Below are 25,869 nucleotides of genomic sequence, written 5' to 3' on the forward strand. Positions count from 1 at the left end.
CGGGCGGCGCGCTCCAATGACGTCACAGAGAGACTTTTCAGCCGGTGACAGAGTCGGGCTGAACTTGTGGAAACCGGGGGCGCCATGGGGGCCACTGGAGACGCTGAGCAGCCGCGGGGACCCGGCGGGGCAGAGCGGGGCGGACCCGAGCTGGGAGACGCGGGCGCAGCGGGGCAGCTGGTTCTCACGGTGAGGGCGTCCCCGGGGAAGCCGCGGCCAGGCCTGGGCTTGGGCCCGACAGGGCCTCGGGCTCCCGGGACCCTGGCCCGTGGGCGAGAGAACGAGGCGGCTGGTGCTGCCGAGGGGTTGTGGTTGTCGAAGTCCGACGACCCGGCTTCATATTCTGGTGCCGCCCCCCCAGCTAGGTGACGTAGGCCGGCCCTGCCAAGCCCCTGAGCGCCAGTTTTCTCTTCTCGAAAATGGAGATGATTAGGCCCTGCCTCGTAAAGTTGTTGTGGGAAAGGATATAAATGCGGGTAAAGCGCCCAGCGCCTCATCTGGCACAGAGTAGCCCCTCGGTGGACACTGATTCCTTTCCTCCACCCGTTCCTGAAAAAGTGGGGTTGGGATTTGGGGGCAGGAAGCTTTATCTCGGTTCCTCTTCCCTGGTAGGACCTTCCAACCACTGCCCTCCCCCCTACCCCAAGCGGGGAGAGACGGTGAAAGCACCTGAGAAGCAGGGATGTCTAGGTATAACTTAATACCCACCCTCCACCTCCACCCCAGCGTCACGGACCTCGGTGACATCTGCTCCCTTGGTCTCCACAGAACCCTTGGAACATAATGATAAAGCACCGGCAGGTACAGCGGAGGGGCCGCCGCTCACAGATGACAACAAGGTAAGGCTGGCCTTGGGTGGGACTTCCTCTCCCAGGCACTGGCTTGGGAGGCAGCTTTTGGGTCCCCACTGCACAGAGCTGAGAAAGAGATCATCGGCCAATAGAAAGAGGAGATTCAGATTCTGTAACTCTGTGTGACCTTGAGCAAGTCATTTCCCTTCTGAACTCAAAAGAGGGGGCATGTTGATTCAACAGTGCCCAAGGTCCCTAACATTCACAGGCTCTGCGTTTGAAGGCTCCAAAGAGGCAGGATAGCATGGAAGTTAAAAAAATGAGGGGCTAATAGTATCCATCTCAGGGAAGGGAGAGAGCACAAGATGGGGCTTTGGGATGCTGGTTATATATGTTTCTTGACCTGAGTAGCGATTAAAAGGATGTTCACTAAAACTGTTTGTTAACGTGTATAGACTTTTTCTGTGTTAAGTATTATACCTCTATAACACTTTTAAAATAATGCCATTCCATAGAGTTATGAGTATGAAATAAAGTCCTGCATCTATGTGGTTTGCAGAGCACCTGGGCACGTGGCTAGTTTTCTGTAAAAGCCATATGTTATTGTCATTAAAGTGTCCTATCTCAATAATTGGCTGGGCAGAGTAGGAAAGGATATGTTTGGGACATGCCTCCTGACTGTGTCTCCTTCCTGAATGCAGTTTCACAGATCCTGCCATCTCCATGGATCTCCTCCGAGCTGTCCTGCAGCCTAGCATCAATGAGGAGATCCAGACTGTCTTCAACAAGTACATGAAGGTGAGAAGGACACAAAGATAAAAAATTAACAGGAATAAAGACTCATGGGCAGTCCTTGCCTGCATCACAGTCTCTCTTTCTAGTACACACAGATAATCAAAAGTTTTCCAATTCTGAACCCCCGAAGAATGTTTTTCCTCTTTGGGGGTAATTTGAATTCCTCTTCTTGTTACCAAACCAAACTCGGGTCTTACTGCTTGCCCACGTGCAGTGAAGCCAATCTACTGTCCCTGGGTTGTGGTGAAGGAAAGTACAGCATTTATTGCAGGGCACCAAGCAAGGAGTCCAGGACAGCTAGTGCTCAAAACACCCAAAGTCCCCGATGGGTTTCAGCAAAGCTTTTTTTTTTTTTCTTTTGCGGTATGCGGGCCTCTCACTGCCGTGGCCTCTCCCGTTGCAGAGCACAGGCTCGGGACGCGCAGGCTCATGGGCCCAGCCGCTCCGCGGCATGCGGGATCCTCCCAGACCGGGGCACGAACCCGTGTCCCCTGCATCGGCAGGCAGACTCTCAACCACTGCGCCACCAGGGAAGCCCCCTCAGCAAAGCATTTTTAAAGGCAGAGTGAGGGAGGGGCATCCCAGGGTCTGTGATCAGCTCGTGCACAATTCTCTGATTGGTTGATGGTGAGGTAACGGTGGTGTCACAGGGGTTAACATTATTAATCCTTAGGCTCTGGGGGCTATGTGCTCATATTCATCAGGTAGTTCATTTCTTCCCTTTGGTGGTGGATTTAGCATCTATAAGACAATTCAGGAAATGTGCATCAGATACTGTTATCTAGGTACTTGAGGGAGGAGCTAAAGCAGAGGGTATGAGGGAGGGGTCTGCCCCCGGGAAGGCCCCATAGGGTCCTGCTCCGTTACATTTGGCCAAGCTGTTGTGAGGATGAAGTGACTTAAGTGTAATATGCTTAGCACTGTGCTTGGAATGCAGGTGTTTTTATTACTTGTTTAATAATATCATCATTATTACTATTTAAAATTCTTTTCAAGATCTATTAATAAACTTATACATGGCTCTACCTGGATGTCCCATGGATACTTCAATCCCAGCATGTTCAGGACTGAACTCTTTTTTTTTTTTTTTTTTTGCGGTACGTGGGCCTCTCACTGTTGTGGCCTCTCCCATTGCGGAGCACAGGCTCCAGACTCGCAGGCGCAGCGGCCATGGCTCACGGGCCCAGCCGCTCCGTGGCATGTGGGATCCTCCCAGACCGGGGCACGAACCCGTGTCCCCTGCATTGGCAGGCGGACTCTCAACCACTGCACCACCAGGGAAGCCCAGGACTGAACTCTTGTTTTTCTTCCTAAACCTTCTCCTCTTGTGTTTATTCATTCATTCAAAAAGTATTTACTGAGCACCTACCATAATGCAAGCACTATGCTAGGCACTTAGGGATGTAGCAGTGAATAAAATGGACAGTGTCCTTACCCTCTTTAAATAAATGTGTACTTTGTCAGGGAATGCCAGAGAGAACAGGAAGAGAGTGACCGATAGGGAACAGGGATGCTATTTCATAGCTTGTGGCTAGGAAAGCCCTCTGATAAGAGGACATTTGAGCAGAGACCCAAATAAAGTGAGGAAAGAACAAGTCGTGCAGATACCTGGAGGGAAAGCAACCCAGGCAGAGGGAACAAGGGCAAAGGACCTGAGGCAGAAGCATGCTTGGCACATTCAAAGCAACAGAGTGGCTGGAGCCAGCAGAGCCGGAAGGAGAGGAGAAGGAGAGGTGACCAGACAGGTAACAGACTCAGCTCAGGCAGAACTTTAAAGCCGTGGTGAGGACTGTGAATGAAATTTATTGCTTGCCACATCAGGAAATAAAGGATGTTGCAGCCATCAAGCCATCACATTACAGCCACCGTGATGTTGAGCCATGAGGGAACTCAGGATAGAAACAGGATGCCCGCCATCTAGCGGTCAACTGCTGCAGCCACCCCTGACCGTGCACCTTGAGGAGACTCAGGATGAGAAAGCACAGGATCCTGGTCCCAGATAGCTGAGGTGCATATCAAAGGAATAATTTCATTGAGCCCGGACTCTTGCATCTTCCCATGCATAGGAAAGTGCTAAATTCCTTAATTTGAGATGTCTGGTTTTCTTTATTTAAGAGTAATCTTTTGATGTTCCGACTCCGTGGTCTTTGTTGCGAAAACTCCTATATATCCTGGCTCCCCCACTTGCCTCTTTGGAGTAGTCCCCTCAGAGCTGTCTGAGATGCTGTGTCCCAGGCTTAAGTCCTCAGTTTTGTCCACTGAATAAAATATGACTCTCAACTTTCAGGTTGTGCATTTTCTTTCCAGTCGACAGGACTTTGGGTTTTATTGCAAGTAAAATAGAGGCTTTTGGAGAGTTTTGAGCGGAGTTCATGATCTGAACACTTTTAAAAAGTCGCTCTGACAGTTGTAAAGAGAATAGACTTCAGGAGGACCAGTTAGGAGGCTTGAGATGATAGTGGCTTGGGTGTTAGCAGTAAAGGTGTTGGGAAAGAATCAGATTCCGTATGTGTTTTCAAGGTAGCAACAGGATTTGCTAATGATTCAGATGTGCCAGGTAAAAGAAAAAGAAGTAAACAACTCCGGAGTTATTTGCCAGGGTCAACTGTAAAGATAGGATTGCCATTGACTTGATATGAGGAAGATGGAGACAAGCAGGGGAAATCAGGAGCTCAGTTTTGGACAAGTTTGAATGGGACCATCATTCACTTAGAAACCAGAGTCCAGTGGCTCTGCCCTCTGCTCCATCTTCCGTATCCAGTAGCGGGGTCCTGTACCTTCCACCCCACAGTATGACCAGCATACCCTTATTCCTTGCCTCTGCCTTGGTTCAGGCCTTCATTATTTCTCATTCAGGCTCCCACTGTAATCCCTAACCGCCTCTGTTCTTTCCCTCTTTCAATCCACCCTCCATACAGCTGCCAGCGATCTCTCAAATGTAAACCCAATGGTGTCACTCCCTTATTTAAAATCCCTCCACGACTTTCCATTTTTTTCTGGGTGAAATCCAAATTCCTTAACATGGCACATATGGTCCCCTGTGATCAGCCACACTCCCCTACATACCTAGTTATTCCTGCCCCTGACTTCTGCACATCCCAGAATGCACCAAGTATTCTAATACCTCTGCACCTCTACATGTGCAAAAATAAAGAGGTTAAGCCCCTAGGAAAAGGCTAGACCAGCATTCAATCCAGGACTGTCTACCTCCAAAGCACTTTCCTTGTTGCTTGTCCCAGTAGTGGATGCCATGATTCAGGAACTTTCTCCCCTGAACAAATGCTGGATAAACACAATTTGTGGCTTCACGTAGTCTGCAAAGATAAGTTCTTGCCACACTTGTTTTTATTTTATTTTACTTTTTTAAATTTTATTTTTGGCTGCGCTGGGTCTTCATTGCTGCATGCAGGCTTTTTCCAGTTGCAGTGAGCGGGGGCCACTCCTCTGTGGGATGTGCAGGCTTCTCACTGAGGTGGCCTCTTCTGTTGCGGTGCGCGGGCTCCAGTAGTTGTGGCACACGGGCCCAGCAGTTGTGGCGCACAGGCCTAGCCACTCCACGGCATGTGGGATCCTCCCGGACCAGGGATCGAACCCGTGTCCCCTGCATTGGCAGGCGGACTCCCAACCACTGCACCACCAGGGAAGCCCCACACTTGTTTTTAGACAAGGTACAAATGACTTGATTACATCACAGCTTCAGGTAAGTCCAGGCTCTTGATCGACCTCATCTGCTCACTTTGTTTAATGATGTTCCAAATCTCAGCTACCCATTTTCTTAAAAATGTTTAGAAAAATAACTTCTAGAAATAGCTGATTTTATCCAAGACATTGTGAATTTTATTCATTTATTCCTGTTATTACTAAATGCATGCCCCTTTAAAAAGAATATTCTAATAATATAGCTTAGGAAATGGATTTATGGGTGGATAAATGGGATGGGTAAATGAATACATGATAGCAAATATAGCAAAATTGTGGACTAGGTGGTACGTATTAGTATTCTTTGATTGAATAACAGTAAAAACCAAAGTCACTTAAACTCACCTCCCAGGATACCAAACTGTTAACAATGACATAGTCTCCTATATTTATTTGTGTGTGTGCGTGTGTGTGCGTGTGCACTCACTCATGTTTAAAAAATACATGGGATCAGGGAATTTCCTGGCGGTCCAGTGGTTAGGACTCGGCACTTTCACTGTTGTGGCCCAGGTTCAGTCCCTGGTTGGGGAGCTAAGATCCCACAAGCCGCACAGTGCGGCCAAAAAAATAAAGAATACGTAGGATCATTTTACACACACTGTTCTGCAATTCAGTTTTTTCATTTCACAATATATTTTGGTCATGTTTCTAGATCAATACATAATAGCTCACCCTGATTCTTTTATAATAGCTGCACAGTAATCTATTGTATGGATGTACCACAATTTAATGAGCTAGTCCCTAGAACATTCGGATTACTTATAGTTTTTGTCTATTACAAACAATGCTACATTGAGCACTTTGAATGTATATCTTTGTTAACCTGTGAGAGTATTTCTGGGGGATAAATTCCTAAAGATGGAATTGGTGGGTAAAAGAGGAAACATATTTTTCCCTCAAGAAAATTTGTCTCCAGAAAATGTTGTTGTGTTGCTTTTGTTTGGTTGGTTGGTTGGTTTTTTTTTTGGCCACACGCCACACAGCGGCATCTTAGTTCCCCAACCAGGGATCAAACCGGTGCCCCCTGCAGTGAAGGCATGAGTCTTAACCACTGGACCGCCCGGGAAGTCCCTCTCTCCAGAAAGTTTGTGCCATTTTACATTTCTACCACTAGTGTTTGAGAATTCCTTGTTCATGACTGAATTTCATTCTCACGTCTGGAGGTAGCTTACACTCACCCCTACATATTTGTTGCCCTGCCCACCTCACAGGCTGGTTCTACAGTATCCAGATTATTTTAACTAGCTTTCACATAGTCAGTAGTCGGAATTGAACCACCAGTATTAATCTCCAGTTTTTTATTTTGAAGTCAAACTCATCTGATCATTTCATTTAATTTTGCCTGTAGAATTTCCCTCCTAAACTCTTGAGGTCTCTAATCCAGTGCTTTCACACTCTTCTCCTTGGTTTCATGTTAACAACAAAGGCATATATATAAAATTCTGAACATAAAATGATAGTACTTCCCCATAGTTGTCTCCCACAGGAGGAGCATGCGTTATAGGTTCCAGAATTTTTCTGTTCACCAGAGAGAACCAACCCTTTCTTCTGGAGACATGGACTATTGTTACAAATGTGCTCCGGGTGTCTTGGTTTGGGGCCTCATGTCACCTTGTCCCTTGGTGTTTTCAGGCTCAAGCTGTCCCTCTTACCCAATGGAGGAAGCTTCTGCCTTTCCATTCCCCAGCCAGCTGGGACTGCTGACATCCTGGGGCCCTGGCCAAGTCTCACCCCTCCCAGTCTACAGATGTTTCTTTCAGACTGGGCGAAGTCAGAATTCAATTAGGCTTTTCCACTCTCTGGGTCTTTTCTGGCCTCCCTGACCTGTTCATCTCAGGTACTGGTGTGGTTGTTTTTTCTTCTGTGGAAGTAAGACACGTACATTATAGAAATTGAGAAGATAGATAAGCAAAAAAAAAAAAAAAAATCATATCACCACTTTTACTCTAATATATTCTTACAGTTCTTTTACTCTATATATTCTTACAGTTCTACAGTTTGCTTTTTTGCTGTTTTAGATAAATAGGCTCACACTATCCCAGACTATTTTATAACTTGCTTCCTTCACTTGACAAAATATCATGAATACCTTTTCGTGTCAAAAATATATTCTCCTGGGCTTCCCTGGTGGCGCAGTGGTTGAGAGTCCGCCTGCTGATGCAGGGGACACGGGTTTGTGCCCTGGTCCGGGAGGATCCTGCGTGCCGCGGTGTGGCTGGGCCCGTGAGCCATGGCCGCTGAGCCTGCGCGTCGGGAGCCTGTGCTCCACAACAGGAGAGGCCACAGCAGTGAGGCCTGCGTACCGCAAAAAAAAAAAAAAAAAAAAAAAAAAATATATATATATATATATATATATATATTCTTCTAGGGAATTCCCTGGCAGTCCAGTGGTTAGAACTCTGCACTTTCACTGCCAAGGGCATAGGTTCAATCCCTGATCAGGGATACCGCAAGCCATGTGGCACAGCCAAAAAAAAAAAGAATAGCTTTATTGCTTTGCCAGAGGAGTTTTACAGCGCCTCCATGATGGTTCTCCTCCTTAAGAGCGTAGAGTGGGGAAGCAGAGCCTGGGATGTGAATCTAAGTCTGGCTGATCTCAAAGCCGTTTTCATTATCACCTTTCCTTTCTTTCTGAGGGTAGGAGGAAAGCTTCTGTTTTATATTCTGTTCCCTTCAAATTGATGCAGATTAGCAGGACTTCTGACCTTGTCTTCTATTGTACCTCTCCCTAGTTCTTCCAGAAGGCCGCATTGAACGTACGCGACAACGTCGGGGAAGAAGTGGATGCAGAGCAGCTGATCCAGGAGGCCTGTCGGAGCTGCCTGGAGCAGGTGAGATCAAAGAGGAAAAGAGATGTAGGCACAAGGTTTAGCCCTCAGGGCTCAGCAAAGAAATGTGGTCCCATCATCAGTAGTATTTGGAGGGATACCCGGCGAGCTACTTACATCTAGATAGGGCTTAGAGCTTTGCTGACAGAAGGGAAGGGAGGTAGCTACTAGATGCCAGCTACCGTGGTAGATGCTTTCACCTGCGTTAGTACATCTCAGAAGAAACCTGTACAGAAGGCATGTTTCCATCCCTAGTTTACAGATGAAGAAATTGTGGCTTGGAACAAGCGAGAGATAGAATAGCTAAGGTCTGGCTCGCCTCTGCAAGTGCTTTTGCTGATTTGATCCTTCAAGTAATCGCAGCCCCTTTTGGTATCATGAGAACTGTCACCCTTTCTGCCTCCCTGCCTCTCAAAGTGGTCAGGAGTCATGACATCAGGTCTAGAAATGGCTGTGTCCTCAAGATAGTAGTGAACAGTTTGCATGTGTCAGCTGCTGTTATTAATAGGAATTGTCAGCATCACCCAGATTCTGTGCTTGACTGTGGAACCATTAGCTGTCAGAAATGGAAATTTCTTCATAACCATAGCCACAAGGGCAGGCTTGAGGTCAGTACCATGAGGGTAATTATCGTGAGATGAGAGAGTAACATCTTCCGGGAGGTTGGCTGACTAGCTACTCAGGCACAGCCTCAGAAATGAGCAAGACCAGGGCCTAGACCTCAGCTTTAAAAAAGCAAAACTCCATCCTGTGAGGGCAGTGAAAGCTGATCTGGTTCTCATAGACTATTAAATTTAAGCTAATCTAATTCATAGGAGGCCATTTCATTAACTCACTCTGGGACTGTAATATGTTATAATCAGTTGTGACATGTGCTGATAATAAAACAGGGCAGTTTGCTAACACTGATCTTATAAGTTTGAGCTGAATCAATATTAAATTGATAAAACCTTCACTCTCATTTGCATCCTGAAATGCTTTCTTGAATTTATCTCTTCACCTAATATGTGTTGAGGGCCTACTATTTGCCAGGCCCCAGCAGGGCTGTGCAATATGAACACAGTCATTGCCCCCAGAGCCCTTGACATTACTCCAGTGATCATACGATAGGTCTATAATCAGAAACTGCTATAAATGCTGTAAGCATAGGAGGTGATGAGAGAATACACTAGAGGGTGCCGAGCCCAGGGGCAGGGGAGAGCGGAGAAAGAAAGAAGCCAGTGTTGTTGGTTTTCAGAGATTGGAGAGGATGGCAGAGCACTGCAAACCAAGCTATAGGTGTGGAATTTTAAGCAGAAGAGCTACCTAATGAAATTTGTATTTTCAAGATCACTCTGGCTGCCATGAGGAGATTAGCTTGGGAATCTGCCATGGAGATTGAAAGGGAAATTTATGAGACCGTTCAGGAGTCCCAGTGAAAGGTGAAGATGGAGTTCAAGTGAATTGGGCATAACCTCCACTCGCTGAACGTTCATACCTTTCCAGGCTTCTGAGTCCTCACATTCCACCTTCCAGAGTTCCCTCCTTCCAGTACTGATGTAACTGTGTGGTCAGAACACGTGGAATCAGAGCATAGGAAGGTAGAAAGCCCAAAGTCTAACTTAAAACCAGATGAAGCAAGAAATTTGGGGGAATTCCCTGACAGTCCAGTGGTTAGGACTCCATGCTTTCACTGCCAAGGGCCTGGGTTCAGTCCCTGCTCGGGGAACTAAGGTCCCAAAAGCCCGAGGCACGGCCAAAAAAAAAAGAAAGAAATTTTGAAGAAGTCTTCTAACCTTTCTGACCCTCAGTTTACTCATGTCTAGATTTTGGACTAAGACCACTGTTTTGCTGTGAGGATTAAATGCGATGATACACATAAACCACCAACACCGAATGGCTACGTACAAAGCGTACTAGATGCTAAATACAGGGCAGTGACATTCACAGTGTGGTGCATATTGCTGCCTCACAACAGAGCCTCACTTTCAGGGGGCCAGGATACGTCGAAGCTCCGTGTCTAAACTGCTGCAGAACTTCTTCTTACAGTAAAAGATTCTTCAGACTGGACCTGATAGAATCAGACTAGACTATTTCTTGGTTTTAGTGGGATTAAGACTTGATTGGCTTGTTTTCACTTTTGAAACCCCATCTTGCCCATCTCAGTGGTATTTCCTAATCTTCTTCACTACCTCTTTACAGCTGCTTCTTAGGGAGAAATGGCTGATCTTATCTATGGCACGTGGCCTTGGGGTTTTTGATTGATTTTGTTTTGCAAGGTAGTTGTGGTTATTTCTTCGTTTTATTTATGCAAGTAGTACACATTCACTAAGAAAAATGTGTCATAGTAGCTAAGGATGCAAGTTTTCTCTTGATTCTGACTGCGCAGATTTGAGTCCTGGCTTCAGCACTGACTGGCTGTGTGACCTTAGGCAAGTTGCCTCACCTCACTAAACGTCAGGTTTCTCATCTGCAAAGTGGAGTTAGAGGCTCTACCTCATAGGATTATTGTGAGAATTAAATGTGGCAATACTCTTAAAGCATTTAGATCAGTAGCAAAGACTCAATAAATGTTACTTGCTGGTCGTGTTATATTAAAATTAGAAAATATAAATTACAAAGAAGAAAATTAAAATTTCTCATAATCTTACTGCCAACAATAACTTCTATTAACATTTTGATGTGTTTACCATTTTTTCCCCTACGTATGTTTATACACATGTGTGTTCATTCACTGGGACACTGAGAATACAATGGAGAACGAAACAGACCGGCCTTGAACCCACAGTCCCCTTCAGAGGCCACACTATTTCTCTGTTCCCTTTTATAGCCAGACTTTAGAAAAGGTTGCTATCCCTGACTCTACTTTGTCACCTCCCATTCATTCCATTAGTTCTTTCATTTGTTTTTTTTTTGTCATCCCCCCCAACCCCCACCTGCGTAAGCCGCGCGGCACAGCTGATTGAACAGGGCCCTTGGCAGTGAGAGCACGGGATCCTAACCACTGGACCACTGGGGAATTCCCTGTTTTGGGGGGGTTTGGTTTGGTTCTTTTCCTTTGATTTGTTTTTCTTTTGTTTATTCCATTCATTCTTTCACTCACTTTGTTTTGGCTTCAGTCCCCACCAGTTCACAGAAAGCTCTCTTATATCAGGGTCACCAGTAACCTCCATGTCGCTCAGCTTACTCAGCTTCTTGGTGGCATTCGTCGCAGTGGGTCACTTCATGTCTCTTGGAACACTCCTCTCCTGGCTCCAGTGCCTTGACTTTGCTCCAGCCTCATCGGTCACTCCTCCTCACTTTCCTCAGCTCTTCTTCTCTGCTACTAACTTGACGCATTCCCAAGTTCAGTCCTCAGACCTGTCGACTTACAGAAAAACACACAACAAACACACAATGTAAGAGTTGCAAGTTAAGTTTTATCCAGGGACTTACTGAGGACTGTACCTAGAGACAGCCTCTCAGTGGCTCTGAGGGAACTGCTCCGAAGAGGTGGTTTATATATGATTGGGGGGGGGGGGGGCAGGCGCTGCAGTCAAGCATACGTCTTGGTGAAAGATTACTGCTGATGACAAAGAACAGACATCTTAAGTTAATGATTTTGCTGCTTTTCTATGTATGGGAAGATGCAAGAATCTGGGGTCATTGAGATTCTCCCTGAGATATGCATCTAACTGTCTAAGGGCCTGTTTATCCAAAGCACAGAGTGCCTCATCCTGTTTTTCATCCTGAATTTCTCTCGGGGTGCACTGTCTACTTGCAGTGGGTTACGACTTAACTCTTGTAGTGCTGAGTGGTGAACAGCGCTCTTTGTTTTGCTTTGTTCACAAATCCCATCTCTTCTGTGGCTGCCTCTCGTTCTAGGTGATTTCATCTAGTCCTGTGGCTTTGAAGCCAGTTTAACTGGTGATGATTTCCAAATGTATATCTCAGCCCTGAGCTACTGCCCCTCTTGCCTTCCTCCACTCCATCCTTACAGCAGCCAGACCCATCTTTTTAAAGATGAATCAGATTGTGTCACTCTCCTCTTTAAAACCCTCCAGTGACTTCCCATTGCTGACAGAATAAACCCTAATGCCTTACCATGACCCACAGAGCCCTACCTAGACCTCTCCTGCATACTTCTTTAACTTATCTCATCCCACCTCCCCCTCACTGACTACATTCTAGCTGTATAGGAATCCTTTCTGCTTCTCCAGCACACGGGGCTTGGGGCCTTTGCACTTGCTTTTCTCAGTGAGAGGCACACTGTTCTCACTGCCTGGCATACGCTTAACTCTTTACAAAGCTGGTTCCTTCTTTTCTTTAGATTTACCTTAAATATCACCTCATCAGAGAGGCCTTCCTTGGCCACACCATCTAAAGTAGTGCCCCCACCCCACTGCCATCTTACTCCCATCCCACCTCCATTTAATCTCTATCACCTTACTTGTTTATTCCGCCATTTATTTCAATCTGAAATTATTAATAGTACACATGTTTATTTTCTACCTCCCTCCCATCCCCAACCTCTGCTAAAATCTTGAGCTTTACAGCAGTTGAGGCCTGATCTCATTCACCACTGTATTCCCAGACCTAGAATATGACTCTTAATATGTGTACATTGTTTATTGAATGATTGAATGGATTAACATGGCAAATGAGCAGGCAGGGTTCCTGCTCTCATAGAACCTACAGCCTAGGTAGGCAATACAGGTCTGAATTAAATTACCACACAGATGTGTGCAAAGTTACACACTGAGATTTGTGCACTCTTCACTGAAAAGGGACAAAGCTTGGAGGAGAAGATCATGAGTTCAGTTTTCGACTTCGCAAATTTGAGACATCTACGCGTAGACATGGGGCAGACTGTTACATAAATCTGGAACTCAAAGGAGAGGCTACCACTGAAGATAGAAAATTAGGGAGATAGGTGTTAACTGAAGCCATGAGCATAAATGAGAGCAGACAGAATATCTAATGAAAAGAACCAGATTGAGGAGGATGAGCCAGCAAAGAAGGCTAAGAAGGAGTGGCCAGAGGGCTTCCTTGGTGGTGCAGTGGTTAAGAATCCACCTGCCAATGCAAGGGACATGGGTTCGATCCCTGGTCTGGGAAGATCCCACATGCCGAAGAGCAACTAAGCCCATGTGCCACAACTACTGAGCCTGCGCTCTAGAGCCCGTGAGCCACAGCTGCTGAGCCTGCGTGCCACAACTGTTGAAGCCCATGCGCCTAGAGCCCGTGCTCGGCGACAAGAGAAGCCACCACAATGAAAAGCCCGCACACTGCAAGGAAGATTAGCCCCTCTCGCCGCAACTAGAGAAAGCCCACATGGAGCAACGGAGACCCAACACAGCCAAAAATGAAAATAAATAAATTTATAATTTTTTAAATTTTTTTAAAATTTATAATTTAAAAGAAAAAAAGGGTGGCCAGAGAAGCAGGAGGAAAACCAGGGCGTGTGGCCACAGGAGCCAGTAGAAGACTGTTTCCGGAAGGAGAGCACTCGCAGGGCTGTCAAATGCTGCTCCGAGAGGTCACGTGATCCTGACTCTGCACAGGCCTGCAAGGCCCTGCCAGCCTCCCCACGCTCCTCGCTCACCACTCTCTCCTTCTCCCATTACTTAGAGGCCATCCTCTTCTTCAAATGAGCCACGTCTGTTCCCAGTTTAGGGCTTTTGCACTCCTTCCTGCGGCAGAAACACGCTTCTGCTCGGCCTTTTCTATACGTGGCTCCTTCTTCACATCTCAGCTCAGAGGCTCCCTTCTCAGCAAGGCCTTCCCTGACCACCTACCCAAAGTAGCCCTCCCCTCTGGTGATTCTCCATCACATCTGCCTAGCTAGGGTTTTTCCTTCTCAGAGAAAAATTCGTGATTCGAAGTCACCTTGTTTATATGTTTGTTTATTTGCTTATCATCCGGATCACCCACAGAACATGAGCTCCACAGAGCAAGGCCCTTGTTTGTGCTATTTACTGCTGTGTCTCCAGCACTTACGCACTAGGCACTCAATATTTATTAAGCAAAAAACGGCAGCTTACTGAGGAATATGTTTAATATCAGTGCATTTAGTTAGAAAAAATACATAGCATGTGTTTACATGGAAAAGAGTGAGGAAGAATTTACATTGAAATGTTAATAGTATTCTGTGGGTACTGAGGTTTCAGATTTGATTTTTTTTAATTTTGCTTATTTACATTTTTCTAATTTTTCAACAATGGTCATGAATTATTCAAGTTTTTTAAAAAAGATATCTATTTGTATGCATATCTCATGGTCCCTTTGTACTGACCATGAAAGAGTTTTAACCCAGTTTGAAGTTGTGTCTATAAAAATGGGGGCAGAGAGGCTTACCACCAAAATAGTGACTGTTAACACTTGGTCTTGTCCCTTCAGGCTAAACTGCTGTTTTCAGATGGAGAAAGAGTAATACCCAGATTGACCCATGAGCTTCCAGGGATAAAGGTTAGAGTCACTGTGTCCTCAGGTCTTGGAGGGGGAGACCGATCAGAATGGGAGGCAGGTGAACTCTGTGGCCTAGGGGAGGCTCCACGGACCACCCATTTGTGGGACCAGGTCTAAATAGCATCATGCTGGGAGGGCTGCTGAGTCCCGGCTCAGGGAGGGGCTGGAGGGTGTGGTCCAGGGGCTCTGTCTTCTGCAGCCCCAGGGGACCCACAGTTCCCAGCCACTGGCCTCCCACTGACTCCTTTCCCTTCTCCTGCAGCGTGGCCGGCAGGCAGAAGAGGAGTGTGCCCACCGAGGAAGCCCCGTTCCCAAAAAGGTAAACCATCTCCTGGTTTTCTGGCTGGGGAAAGGGCGTCATTTGGTCTCGTTGGGAAACCATCTCCTTCAGGTGACCCTGGACCTGCCAGTGGGGTGGGGACTTCCACAGGGTCAGGCCACTGACACCTGTTCTTTATGGCAGAGGAAGGGACGACCTCCGGGACACATCCTGTCAAATGACCGTGCAGCCGCAGGCATGGTGTGAGTAGGGGCCAACAGAACCAAAGGGAGGAGCTGGGAGGCAGTGGGCCGGGAGGAAAAGAGACCAGAGTTCTCTGCCTGGCAAAATCAGATCCATCTGTGCCAGGTCCCCGTGGAGGGGAGCGCCCTCTAGTCTGAGGGGTGGGGAAAGAAGGCAGGGAGGAGGTTGTCGTATCCTGTTTTTACCCCAGAACAGTTCAGCACAGCTTCATTCAACACCAGAGGTCTTTTATTGGTAGTGTGTATTGAACGCTTGTGATGTGCCGTAACTGGTCTAAATACCTTATATATACTTGATCTTTTAATCCTTACAACCACACCCTAAGGATGGTATAATTCATTTTGCAGATAAGGAAACAGAATTACTTACCCAAAGTCAGACAGCTAATAAAGGGCAAAACTGTACTACATTGCCTCCAGGATGGTCATTTTCAAAGATTTTTAAAGCAACAGAATCTTTTTTTCAAACAGAGCTTTATGTGGGAGCCTAATCCTCATACCTTAGATTTTGTCCCCGGCCCGAAGCACGTTCATTCCTCACTAACACAAGATAGGGAGTTGCTGCTGTTATCGCCTCCTGACAGATGAGAAAACTACAGCCCAGAGAGGTTCTTGGACTTGCCCACATGGCTAGGTGATAGCAGAGCGAGTCCTCGAATGGCTTCTAGTCCCTGTGCTTTTTTCCCTTTGCACCTCCTCTAATGAGCACCAGGAAGCAGTCCACCCAGGGCTGGAGCGAGAGTGTATGCGGAGCTCCCACCAGCAGCAGCAAACCGTCTTCCAGTCCTAGGCCTGATCTTGGGGGATTCACCTTTCTTCGTTTCCCTCCAATCAGATGGAAACCAAAATCCTGTGAACCAATTCGTCGGGAAGGTCCTAAGGTATGATTATGTGAGCATGGCAGTGACTGCTGTCCCAAGGAGACCCAATCCAGGCTCTGGGCTCCACCTTGAGGGAAAGGGGCTGGGCGTGGTGAAGGACATGTGCATGCCATTCCAGAGCCATTTTCACCTCCCACCCCACCTCCCAACTCTGGCCTTCCAGAAGCATCCCAAGTAAGGACTGAAATTAGGGGCAAAACAGAGAGAGGTCTTGGTCTTTGCTGAAGGCTTCTCCCTGTAAAAGCTAGTTGTCACTAATATTTATCCAGTACTTAACATGTCGTAGGCACTGCCCTAAATCTTTTGTATGGATTCCCTCATTTAATCTTTATAACAGCCTTATGAGGTAGATTCTGTTACCCTTCTGTGGTTCAGGAGCTTTCTTTCCTACCTCCTGGGCAGAAATTATATTATTTTATCTGGTTCTCTTATACACTTGATACACCTGAAGACACTAAGGACCACACAGTTGCCCAAAGTCACGTACTGCGTAAGTGGCAGAGCCAAGTGTCAAACCCAGCCAAGGTCCGTGGACACCAGTCTGTGCTCTTAACTCTTGCCTCCAGAACAGTTGTTTGCAAGCTTTTTTAAGAGTAGAATCCTTTCTTCAACTAAAATCATACATGGAAGCACAGTAAGGTAGGTGAAAGCTCCACTGTCCGGGTTGCAGCTGTGTCCGGTAGAAACGGTCCGCCCCTTATTGTACTGGCCCTCTGCTTCCACCAGTGACCACACCTTTCTTCTTCAACTCTGCTCCCTTAGAGTCTCCTAGACCTTTCTTTTCCACTCCAGACACCCCTTCTCTCTCTCTGGTGAGTCCTTCCTCAGCAGTGACCCGTACAAGTAGGCATTCCCCAGAATTCTCTCCATTGCCCACTTGTCCACCTAAAGTTTCTCTCTGGATGATCTAAAGCATCCACTCGTGTGGTTTCGGGGACTAGTATGTGCTGAAGTTGCCTTACCTCTTTGTTTGTCCCACACCTCTCTCTCTAGTTTGAAGCTTGTATATCCTAGTGTCTGCTAGCGCTCTCGGCCTGGAATCTCCATAGAATTTCAAACTCAGCATATCCAAAGTTGAAATCAGCCTTTCCCCAGACCTGCTTCGACCTTTTCTACTCGAGTCATCTTTGCCTCTTCGTTTCCTTTTCCTCCAGACATCCAGTCAAGTCCCGGATGATTCTACCTCCTAAATACGTTTCTCACAGTTCCTATTCCCTCTTTTTTGTCCTACTGCCATCCTAGCTCCAGCCTTCATCTTTCAAAACTGCTCTAATTACAACTGCCTCTAAACTGCCCACCCAGCCTGTAGCCTCGACACTTCACGCCCGTTAACCACGTTGCAGAAGAGCGAGCTGTCTTGAGCACAAATCCGGCTCTCCCTGTCTAGAGGCCTTCAGTGACTCCCCATCACCGACAGAATGAGCAAAATGAAAAGCCGTCCACATAGTGTACAAGGGTCCCCAGCCCCTCTCTGCTTTCCTCTCCAGCCTCGTCAATTGCCACTCCCTAATTTGCTCTCTTTTAGCAACACAATCGCTGTGGTTTCTCCAACAAGCCAAACCAGCTCTCACATGCCTTTGTTCATGCTGCCCCTCCTTCCTCCCCCCTACTCTGTCCAGCTGTGCTCTCCCTGTCAGAACCAACTTGGGAATTAACCCCTTCAAGGAAGCCGTCCTGTTACCCTCCCTTTGGCTCCCATTAGGCTGTGCACTCATCTGTGTCACTGCCCATCTCATGATGGCATCATTATCTGTACCTACGTCTGTGGCCCCCTGGAGAACAGATACTATCTCCAATTCATTCCTTTACCCTCCACCCCTCCACTCCCCTACCCCCCGTATGGAGCAGAGGACCTAGCATATTAAAAGTACTCGGTTTCTTGAATCAGCTGTTTGATGAACAGTGGACAAGGGTGGTGGTAGGAGAGGGTCAGGGAGGAGTGTTTGTGTCCCGCCCACCAGATAAAGCTCAGCCTCACCAGCCTCTCTATTCTTTGCACAGTGGGACCCAGCTCGGCTGAATGAGTCTACCACCTTTGTGTTGGGATCTCGAGCCAACAAGTAAGTCTAAAGAGTTTTGGTGCTGAGGGAGAGGGGAGCTCGGGGGCCCACCACTAGGACCGCAACTGCTGGGATCCTTACCACTCCTCTGTTACTTTGCAGGGCCCTAGGGATGGGGGGCACCAGAGGGAGAATCTACATCAAGCATCCACATCTCTTTAAGGTAGGTGAGTGCTGGGAGTCAGGCAGACCAGTGCAGTGGAGCAGGTGGCACTGGGAGTAAACACTCATCAGGGAGTCAGAACATCTGGGTTCTTGTGCCCCTCTGCCCTTAACCTTTACATTTGGTAATTCACTCAGCACCTCTGTGCCTCAGTGGTAACAGTGACCTTCCTCGTATGTTTATTGTGTACCAGACACGGTTTTAAGTGCTACACTTACATTATCTCTTGGAACTGTCCTTTAAGATAGGTATTGTTATCCTTATTTTACAAATTAAAATAAAACAAAAAGAAAGATTGAGGAAGGCTAAGTGACTTGCCCAAAATTACTCAGCTAGTAAGTGGTGAGTTAGAATTCTGTCTTCTGCAAAGCTTGAGATCTTAACCACTGCTGTATTCAGTTGTCTATAAGATAAAGAAATTGGAGCAAGGCAGCAGTTCTAACCTTTTTCAAAGACAGGACTCCTCTCCTGAGCTATGCTTTGGTGTCCACTGTTTGAGAAAATCTTGGGGGTGGGAGGGGTATGAATTCACCCTCTTAAATGAATTTGTCTTTTATCAGTCACAAAAGCATCCAAATATATTAGAAAAAAAGTAATGCGCACGTGTTCAAGTTATATATATTTTTGCGCCTGTGTGCAAGGCTTAGTGCCCCTCGTCAGAACTACACAGCTCCTTGGGGTCCCAGAATCATGGGCTCTGTCTACTACATTCTGTGCAAGTTCAAGTTCTTCAAAGGACATACCTACTTCCTCTCTTTTTTCAGTCTTATGTTGTGGGATTCCCAACACCTGGGCAATTGGGTGTGCTTGCTGCTGCTTCATTTTCCTCTCTTAGTGTCTCCACTCCTGCTGCTCCCTTTGATGGCCTTCCTCCCCTACCCTTTTCTCTGCCTGACTGTTCTGTAAGATCTGCGTCTCCCAGGACCCTTGCTTGCATCATCTGCCAAATGGACATGCTCTTGGACCTACTTCAGATTCCTGTTGCACAGTGTTGAGAGTATCATTTCAGTCCTGGTTCCATTACTTACTAGCTGTGTGACCCTGGGCAAGTGGCTCCACATTTCTGAGACCGTTTTGTCATCTATAAAATCAGAATGATGCAAACCAGCCGTTTAGGGTTGGTGGAATTAAGAGAAAATGCAGTAAAATGTAGCCATTTTGGGTAATAACTTTAAATGATGGAATATAAGCTATAAAAATATTGAATCATATTGTACACTCGAAACTAATATAATACTGGAAATCAACTGTACTTTAAGAAAAACACAACTGACTTCCTCTGTAGAAAAAAAAAAAGGAGAGAGAAAGCACAGTAAAGCTCCCAGACAGTGCCTGGCCTAGCAAGGGCTCAATAAATGGTCATCATTACCAGCATACATTCCCAATTCTTAGACCCATCATTTTAAATAAACTCCCAGCCCACACTGTCATTACCAATGGATGCTATCTCTCATTGTAATCTTTCCAGGCTAATAAGTGGAGGGAAAATACTTTTGTTGTTTTTACTTTTAATTCTTTATTAGTGATAATCATCTTTTCATCCATTTAGAGTCTATTTGTGCTTCTTTTGTAAACTGCCTATTCTATCTTTTGCCCATTTTTCTGTCCTAAAGGCGTTATTCAAATTTTCTTTTCCTTTTTAACTTTTGTTAATAGAAATAATATGTAAACCCATTCTTGTTGTAAAAAGATTCAAACAATACACTGAAGCTAACAGGGAGCAAAACACAAAGCTCCTCTTAACCCTTGAATCTGACTCTTCTCCCGCAGGGGTCACCCCCAGCAACATGGTAGCATCCTTCAGTCTCCTGTCTATATGTGTGTGAGTGTGTGTGTGTCCTTGTCCTTTAGTGATATTTTGTTTGTGTTATTGGGCTCATACTATATACATTCTGATTTTTCTTTTCACCCCAAAGTTCATTAATTCACTGAAAAAATATCGAGTGCTGAGCATTCTCAAACTGCCAGAGATACAGTAGTGGACAAAACAGACACAGACAACGCCTTGCCCTCATAGAGCTTACATTCTAACGCAGGGCAAGCTATGGTCTGTGGGCCAAATCCAACCTGTAGCCTGTTTTTGTCCAACGCAGAGTGGTGACATTTTTAAAGGGTGATTTTTTTAAAAGAAAATGAAGATTATGTGACAAAGATGTATGTGGCCACCAAAGCCTAAAATATTGGGTTGGCCAAAAAGTTCGTTTGGGTTTTTCTGTAACATCTTACAGAAAAACCCAAATGAACTTTTTGGCCAACCCAATTTTTTTTTTTAAATATTTATTTATTTATTTTTGGCTGAGTCGGGTCTTAGTTGCGGCATGCGAGCTTCTCTCTAGTTGTGGCATGCGGGGTCCAGAGTGCATGGGCTCTGCAGTTGTGGCACGCGGGCTTAGTTGCCCCACAGCAAATGGGATCTTAGTTCCCTGACCAGGGATCGAACCCGCGACCCCTGCATTGGAAGGCAGATTCTTAACCGCTGGACCACCAGGAAAGTCCCTGGCCAACCCAATATTTACAGGAAAAGTGTGCTGGCCACTACAGATCTAGGGAATAATATCTTAGCAATTTGTCCATGTTATTAAGTCTCCCTCATTTTACTTCTAACAGCTGTGCAGAATTCACAGAATAGATTTTCTGTCATTCATTTCATTGCTCCCTTACTTATAGATGTTGAAGTGTTTTCCGACAGTTTTGCTGTTGTAAACAGTGCTGCACCAGACATCCCTGCGTGCACGGGTGGATGACTGTGAAGGATAAATCCCTGGAAATGGGGTTGCTGGGTCAGGAAGTACACACTTTCAAAGTTTTGATTAATATTTATATTACTTGGGAAGTGAACTAATTAAACTACAGATTTAAATAATTAAATCTGTAGTAACCATACAGATTTCCCAGCTTGGTCTCCATTTCAAATGATCTGCCTATTTTATAAAACCTAGTTTTATTGGGCACTTATGTGTCATATACTATATTTACCACCTTTTATGCACTATCTTCTTTATTCTTAACAACAACCCTATAAGATAAGTGTTACTTTTTGTTTTACAAATGAAGAAACTGAGTCTTGGGACTTCCCTGGTGGCGCAGTGATTAAGAATCCACCTGCCAATGCGGCCTGGGAAGATCCCGCATGCCGCGGAGCATCCCGTGAGCCCATGCGCCACAACTACTGAGCCCACATGCCACAACTATTGAAGCCCGCACGCCTAGAGCCCGTGCTCCACAGTGAGAAGCCTACGCACCACAACGAAGAGTAGCCCCCGCTTGCCACAACTAGAGAAAGCCCGTGTGCAGCAACAAAGACACAACACAGACAAAAATAAATAATTTTTTTAAAAACTTAAAAAAAAAAAGAAACTGAGTCTCAAGGAAATCATCACTTACATTTACACCACCTGATAATTAGCAGAAACCAGAATTTCTGAATCAAATTCTTTTCTTTCTTTTTCTTTCTTGTGTGTTTTTTTTTAAACTGCCGCCCCCTAAAAGCCCACCAGGCCAGATTGGCCACCTTCACATGCTCACCTGCAACCTTCCCTACCACGCGCATTCCCTGTGGGCTGAGCTCTGAACCCCACAGCTAAGTTCTTAACCACGATGCTATTCTGCCTCCTCCAGGTCATGAAGTGTCCTAATTTTTGTTTTAGAAAATTTGGTCACCATAATAGTCACATGTGTTGTAAGCCACCTCAGATCATTTCTTCAAAGAGGAGTACAGCTCTAAAATAATAGTCACGATCTGACCAGTTGCCGGAAGTGCTGTGTTTTCAGAAAGGAAAGGGGGGAGTTCCTTGCTGGTCTGGTGGTTAGGACTCAGCACTTTCACTGCAATGGCCTGGGTTCAATCCCTGGTTGGGGAACTGAGATCCTGCAAGGCGCGTGGCATGACCAAAATTTTAAAATTTTAAATTTTTTTCGGATTTCCGTGGCGGTCTAGTGGTTAAGACTCCGCACTTCCAATCAGAGGGTGCGGGTTCAATCCCCAGTCAGGGAACTAAGATCCTCCATGCCGCGTGGCACAGTCAAAAAAAAAAAGTTTAAATTTTGAAAAAAAGGAAAGGGGCAGGAATGAGAAGTGTACTAAACCTCGGGGAATTGGGTTCCCTACCCTGGCCTCCTCCTGGGCTCAGCCCTGCTTGCTCTGAAGAGGTTGGTAAACCCTCTACATCCACCAGGCTAGGACAAGGTCTTGTTGCTAAGAACTGCTCAAGGGCCAAGAGTATGCTCTGGACCAAAGAGAAAAGCCCATCACACCAGGCTAACCTCCCCGCCTCCCCGTGCCTTCATCCCTCACAGTATGCAGCTGACCCCCAGGACAAGCACTGGCTGGCCGAGCAGCATCACATGCGGGCAACAGGGGGGAAGATGGTAAGTATTGCCACACATGCCACTGCTGGAGACCCACCCTGCCCAGGGACCAGGGCTGTTGGTGGCAGCTTACCCACAAATCTGAGAGACTCCATGCCCAACAAGTGTGAGAAAGGAGACTTGTAAGTGTAGAGAGGGCCCATTCCTTCATGCTGAAGACCAGACTGTAATCCCTGGCTTCCCTCGCCTGACCCCAGGTCTCCCACACACCTCCCCCTTCCCTTCCACAGCACCCTCATATGTAGATCATACTAGCTGTATGTAAGAATGGCAGGTACAAGATGTCCTGAACACTGCTTTCCCATCATGTGCTGCCCATTGACGGATTTCACTCCTCCATCACAACTCTTCCACCAGAATCAGCTATGGAATCTCTTCTCAACACTGTGCTCCAGGCCGCACCCCTTGTCAGAAGGAATTAGCACATGCAGTGAAACTTGTTTGCCACACGTGGCAGCTCTTTCCAGAATCACTTCTACTTAAAGAGTTCTTAGCTCAAATCAAGCAACAACCTTAGGAAAATCATCGTTGCATGTGTTCTAAAACTATCATGGAGGGATTTGTCCATCACATGCCCTGTCCCCCACCTGAAGACTCACTTAGTCCCACCGCTGGGACTGCTCCTATTATAATTCAACGGCCTCGGGACTTCCCTGGTGGCTAGTGGTTAAGAATCCACCTGCCAATGCAGGGGACACAACTTCCAGCTCTGGTCTGGGAAGATCCCACATGCCGCAGAGCAGCTAAGCCCGTGTGCCACAACTACTGAGCCCACGCACCTAGAGCCTGTGCTCCGCAACAAGAGAAGCCACTGCAACGAGAAGCCCACGCACCACAATGAAGAGTAGCCCCTGCTTTCCACAACTAGAGAGAGCCCGGGAGCAGCAATGAAGATCCAAGGCAGCCAAAAATAAATAAATAATTAAATTTATTTTTTAAGAAAGAATTCAACGGCCTCACAAGTATGCCATCTCCTTTCTGGCAATGAAAGCTATCTTTTTTATTTTCTACTATATGCTACACTCTTTCAAAAAATATTTCAGGAAACTTACCATTGACACATACATAAATAAGAAATAGGATAAAAAGGCAAGGCAGGATCTAAAATTAAGCCACAAGAAAGACTAGTTTTTAAAAAGGGATTTTTTAAATTGCCAGCCCAGGAGACCAGTGCAAGTCCATAGGTTTTCGGCTGCAGGCCCCACTCAAGGACAACTGATCTGTCACATAGTTCACAGTGCCCCTAAGATGAAGACAGTCAAATGTCTCAGGGGACACACAGTTATTCCTGACCCTAAGACTGGAAAGAAATGTCTCCCACAGAAGACTGTCTCATGTGATGGACAGCATGCGCCACATGGTAGGCTCACAAGAGGGCTCTCTTGCTGCAGACCATGGCATTGTGCTACAGCAGTTCTGCAGGCCCCCGGACAACACAGCCCAGTTAATGGACAGCAGTGCGGTTTATCATGTTTCCCCTTTTGCCACGAAGTTCAAAACCAAATTATCTTAGTTCCAGAGTTCACATATGGCTTCCTCCTAATTTCCTATTTCCATGTGTATTTTTCTACCTCTGGCCCTTTCATTTTAAGCCACCACAGGGTCCCTTTGTAAAAGGGACGACGGCTATAAGTAAATTAATCATCATTCCCCACTCTCCCACCCATAAATTTTCTACTTGAGTGAAAGATTGTCTCAAGAAACTATTCCCCAGACAGCCTCTCCCTACTTACTCTCCTTTGCTAAATTATAAACTATGACTACACACCCCCACCTTCCAGCCCTTACATTAAGGAGTGTTTAATAAAGTATTAATCGAGTTGGACTGAAATGAATCAGAGGCAATGACGACTCTCCTTTGCTCCTGCCCCAGGCCTACCTCCTCATTGAGGAGGACATCCGGGACCTCGCTGCCAGCGATGACTACAGGTAAAACCTGCCCTCCCTCCCCTGGGATGAGCCTGGACCTACATCCTCCCTGGCTCCAACTCTCCTCCTCAATGTCTCTTCCAGAGGATGCCTGGACCTGAAGTTAGAGGAGCTGAAATCCTTTGTCCTGCCCTCCTGGATGGTTGAGAAGATGCGGAAGTACATGGAGACACTCCGGACAGAGAATGAGCATCGTGCTGTCGAAGCGCCTCTGCAGACCTGAAGCCAGGTCCCCTGGCTACAGTTGGCAGCCCTCCTCCAAGGCCCTCTTACCCACATGGCGGAGGCCACTGCTGGGACTGCTCCTAGATGGATCTCAGAGGCATTAAAGCTATGCCTGGGCTAGTTTGTAGTGACTCACTGCAGAACACCCCCAGACTGGCATGTGGTTCTATATTTGTAAAGTTATTGGGATAAGCAGCAATTAAATGGTTTGTAATAAACACAGATGGTGAGCCTGCTGTGAGGTCTGCCTGTGCACGCTGACAAAACATCAAGGGCTCTTGAGGAAGTGGGTGAAGGAAAAAAGGACCAGGCTCCCTTTCCCCACCCCACATTATTCCCAGGAAGCCCAGTGCCCCATGCGTATCTGCTTTGTGAGACGAAGCTGGGGGCTCCACGTACCTTGCCAGTCTTCCGTGTCCCTTTATTTCTATTTCGTCACCCAACTAAGGTATGGAAGTAGCAGAATGTGGTGATGGCTGGCACCATGGGAGGTTGATGACAAACCAGAAGAAAAATACAAGGTGGCTTTTATTACCCCCATTCTACAGGTTAAAACACTAAATTATGTGCCCAAGGGAACACAGCAAACCATTGGAGAGGCAGCCGATGAACCTGTTTTCCAATGAGGAGTCCCTGGCCCTGGCTGTCAGCCTCTAGCTTTTCCCCTCGCCTGAATGTGCAGGCTCTTAAAGCCCCAACCAAAGTGCCCAAGACATAATAACAGGTGGCGGAGCTGGGGTTTCCGGTTTGAGGGAAGAGTACCAAGGCCCCAAGACTGGAGACCCTCCCTTCCCCTGGGAGTAAGGGATCCTGGCCGGTCGTGCCGGGTGTCCCCGACAGTAGCCCGGCGTTTGACCTAAAAGGATTCACCCCACGTGGACTTTTTCTAAGCCCTTTAATGGTCGGCGTTTTCCAAAGGCGGCCAATCCGCTACAGCTTCGTTAATTAATGACAGCCACTCTCCTGCCAATCGCCCATCAGAAGCAGCATCCCGCCGCCCAATAGTGGTACTCTGGTGGGTGGTTCTAGCAGTTGCCCGGTGACAGAGTGCTCTGGCGCGCCCCATTGGCTGGATCAAACCCAAGCGAGCCGCTGATAGGCCAGCGCTGCCGGAGGGTTACAATTCAAACGCGGGCGGAAGGGCCCGGGAACCCGCAGTTGCAGCCACGGTCTCAGTGTAGT

At 46.7% G+C, this 25,869-nt stretch overlaps 1 protein-coding gene across 1 annotated transcript; it reads left to right on the plus strand.

Annotated features, from left to right (window-relative positions):
- The first annotated feature begins 62 nt into the window (after nucleotides 1-62).
- Nucleotides 63-24,886, plus strand: DNTTIP1 (deoxynucleotidyltransferase terminal interacting protein 1). Its single transcript, XM_082857083.1, has 13 exons — nucleotides 63-189; nucleotides 769-839; nucleotides 1,493-1,589; nucleotides 8,018-8,116; nucleotides 14,471-14,539; nucleotides 14,802-14,858; nucleotides 15,003-15,061; nucleotides 15,897-15,942; nucleotides 17,944-18,002; nucleotides 18,105-18,165; nucleotides 22,462-22,533; nucleotides 24,407-24,462; nucleotides 24,547-24,886. The coding sequence occupies exons 1-13, from the start codon at nucleotides 85-87 to the stop codon at nucleotides 24,683-24,685; spliced, it is 990 nt and encodes a 329-aa protein (XP_082713209.1). The 5' UTR covers nucleotides 63-84; the 3' UTR covers nucleotides 24,686-24,886.
- Nucleotides 24,887-25,869: the final 983 nt, after the last annotated feature.

This window comes from Leucopleurus acutus, assembly GCF_964270905.1.
Source record: "Leucopleurus acutus genome assembly, chromosome: 16".
Taxonomy (NCBI): domain Eukaryota; kingdom Metazoa; phylum Chordata; class Mammalia; order Artiodactyla; family Delphinidae; genus Leucopleurus; species Leucopleurus acutus.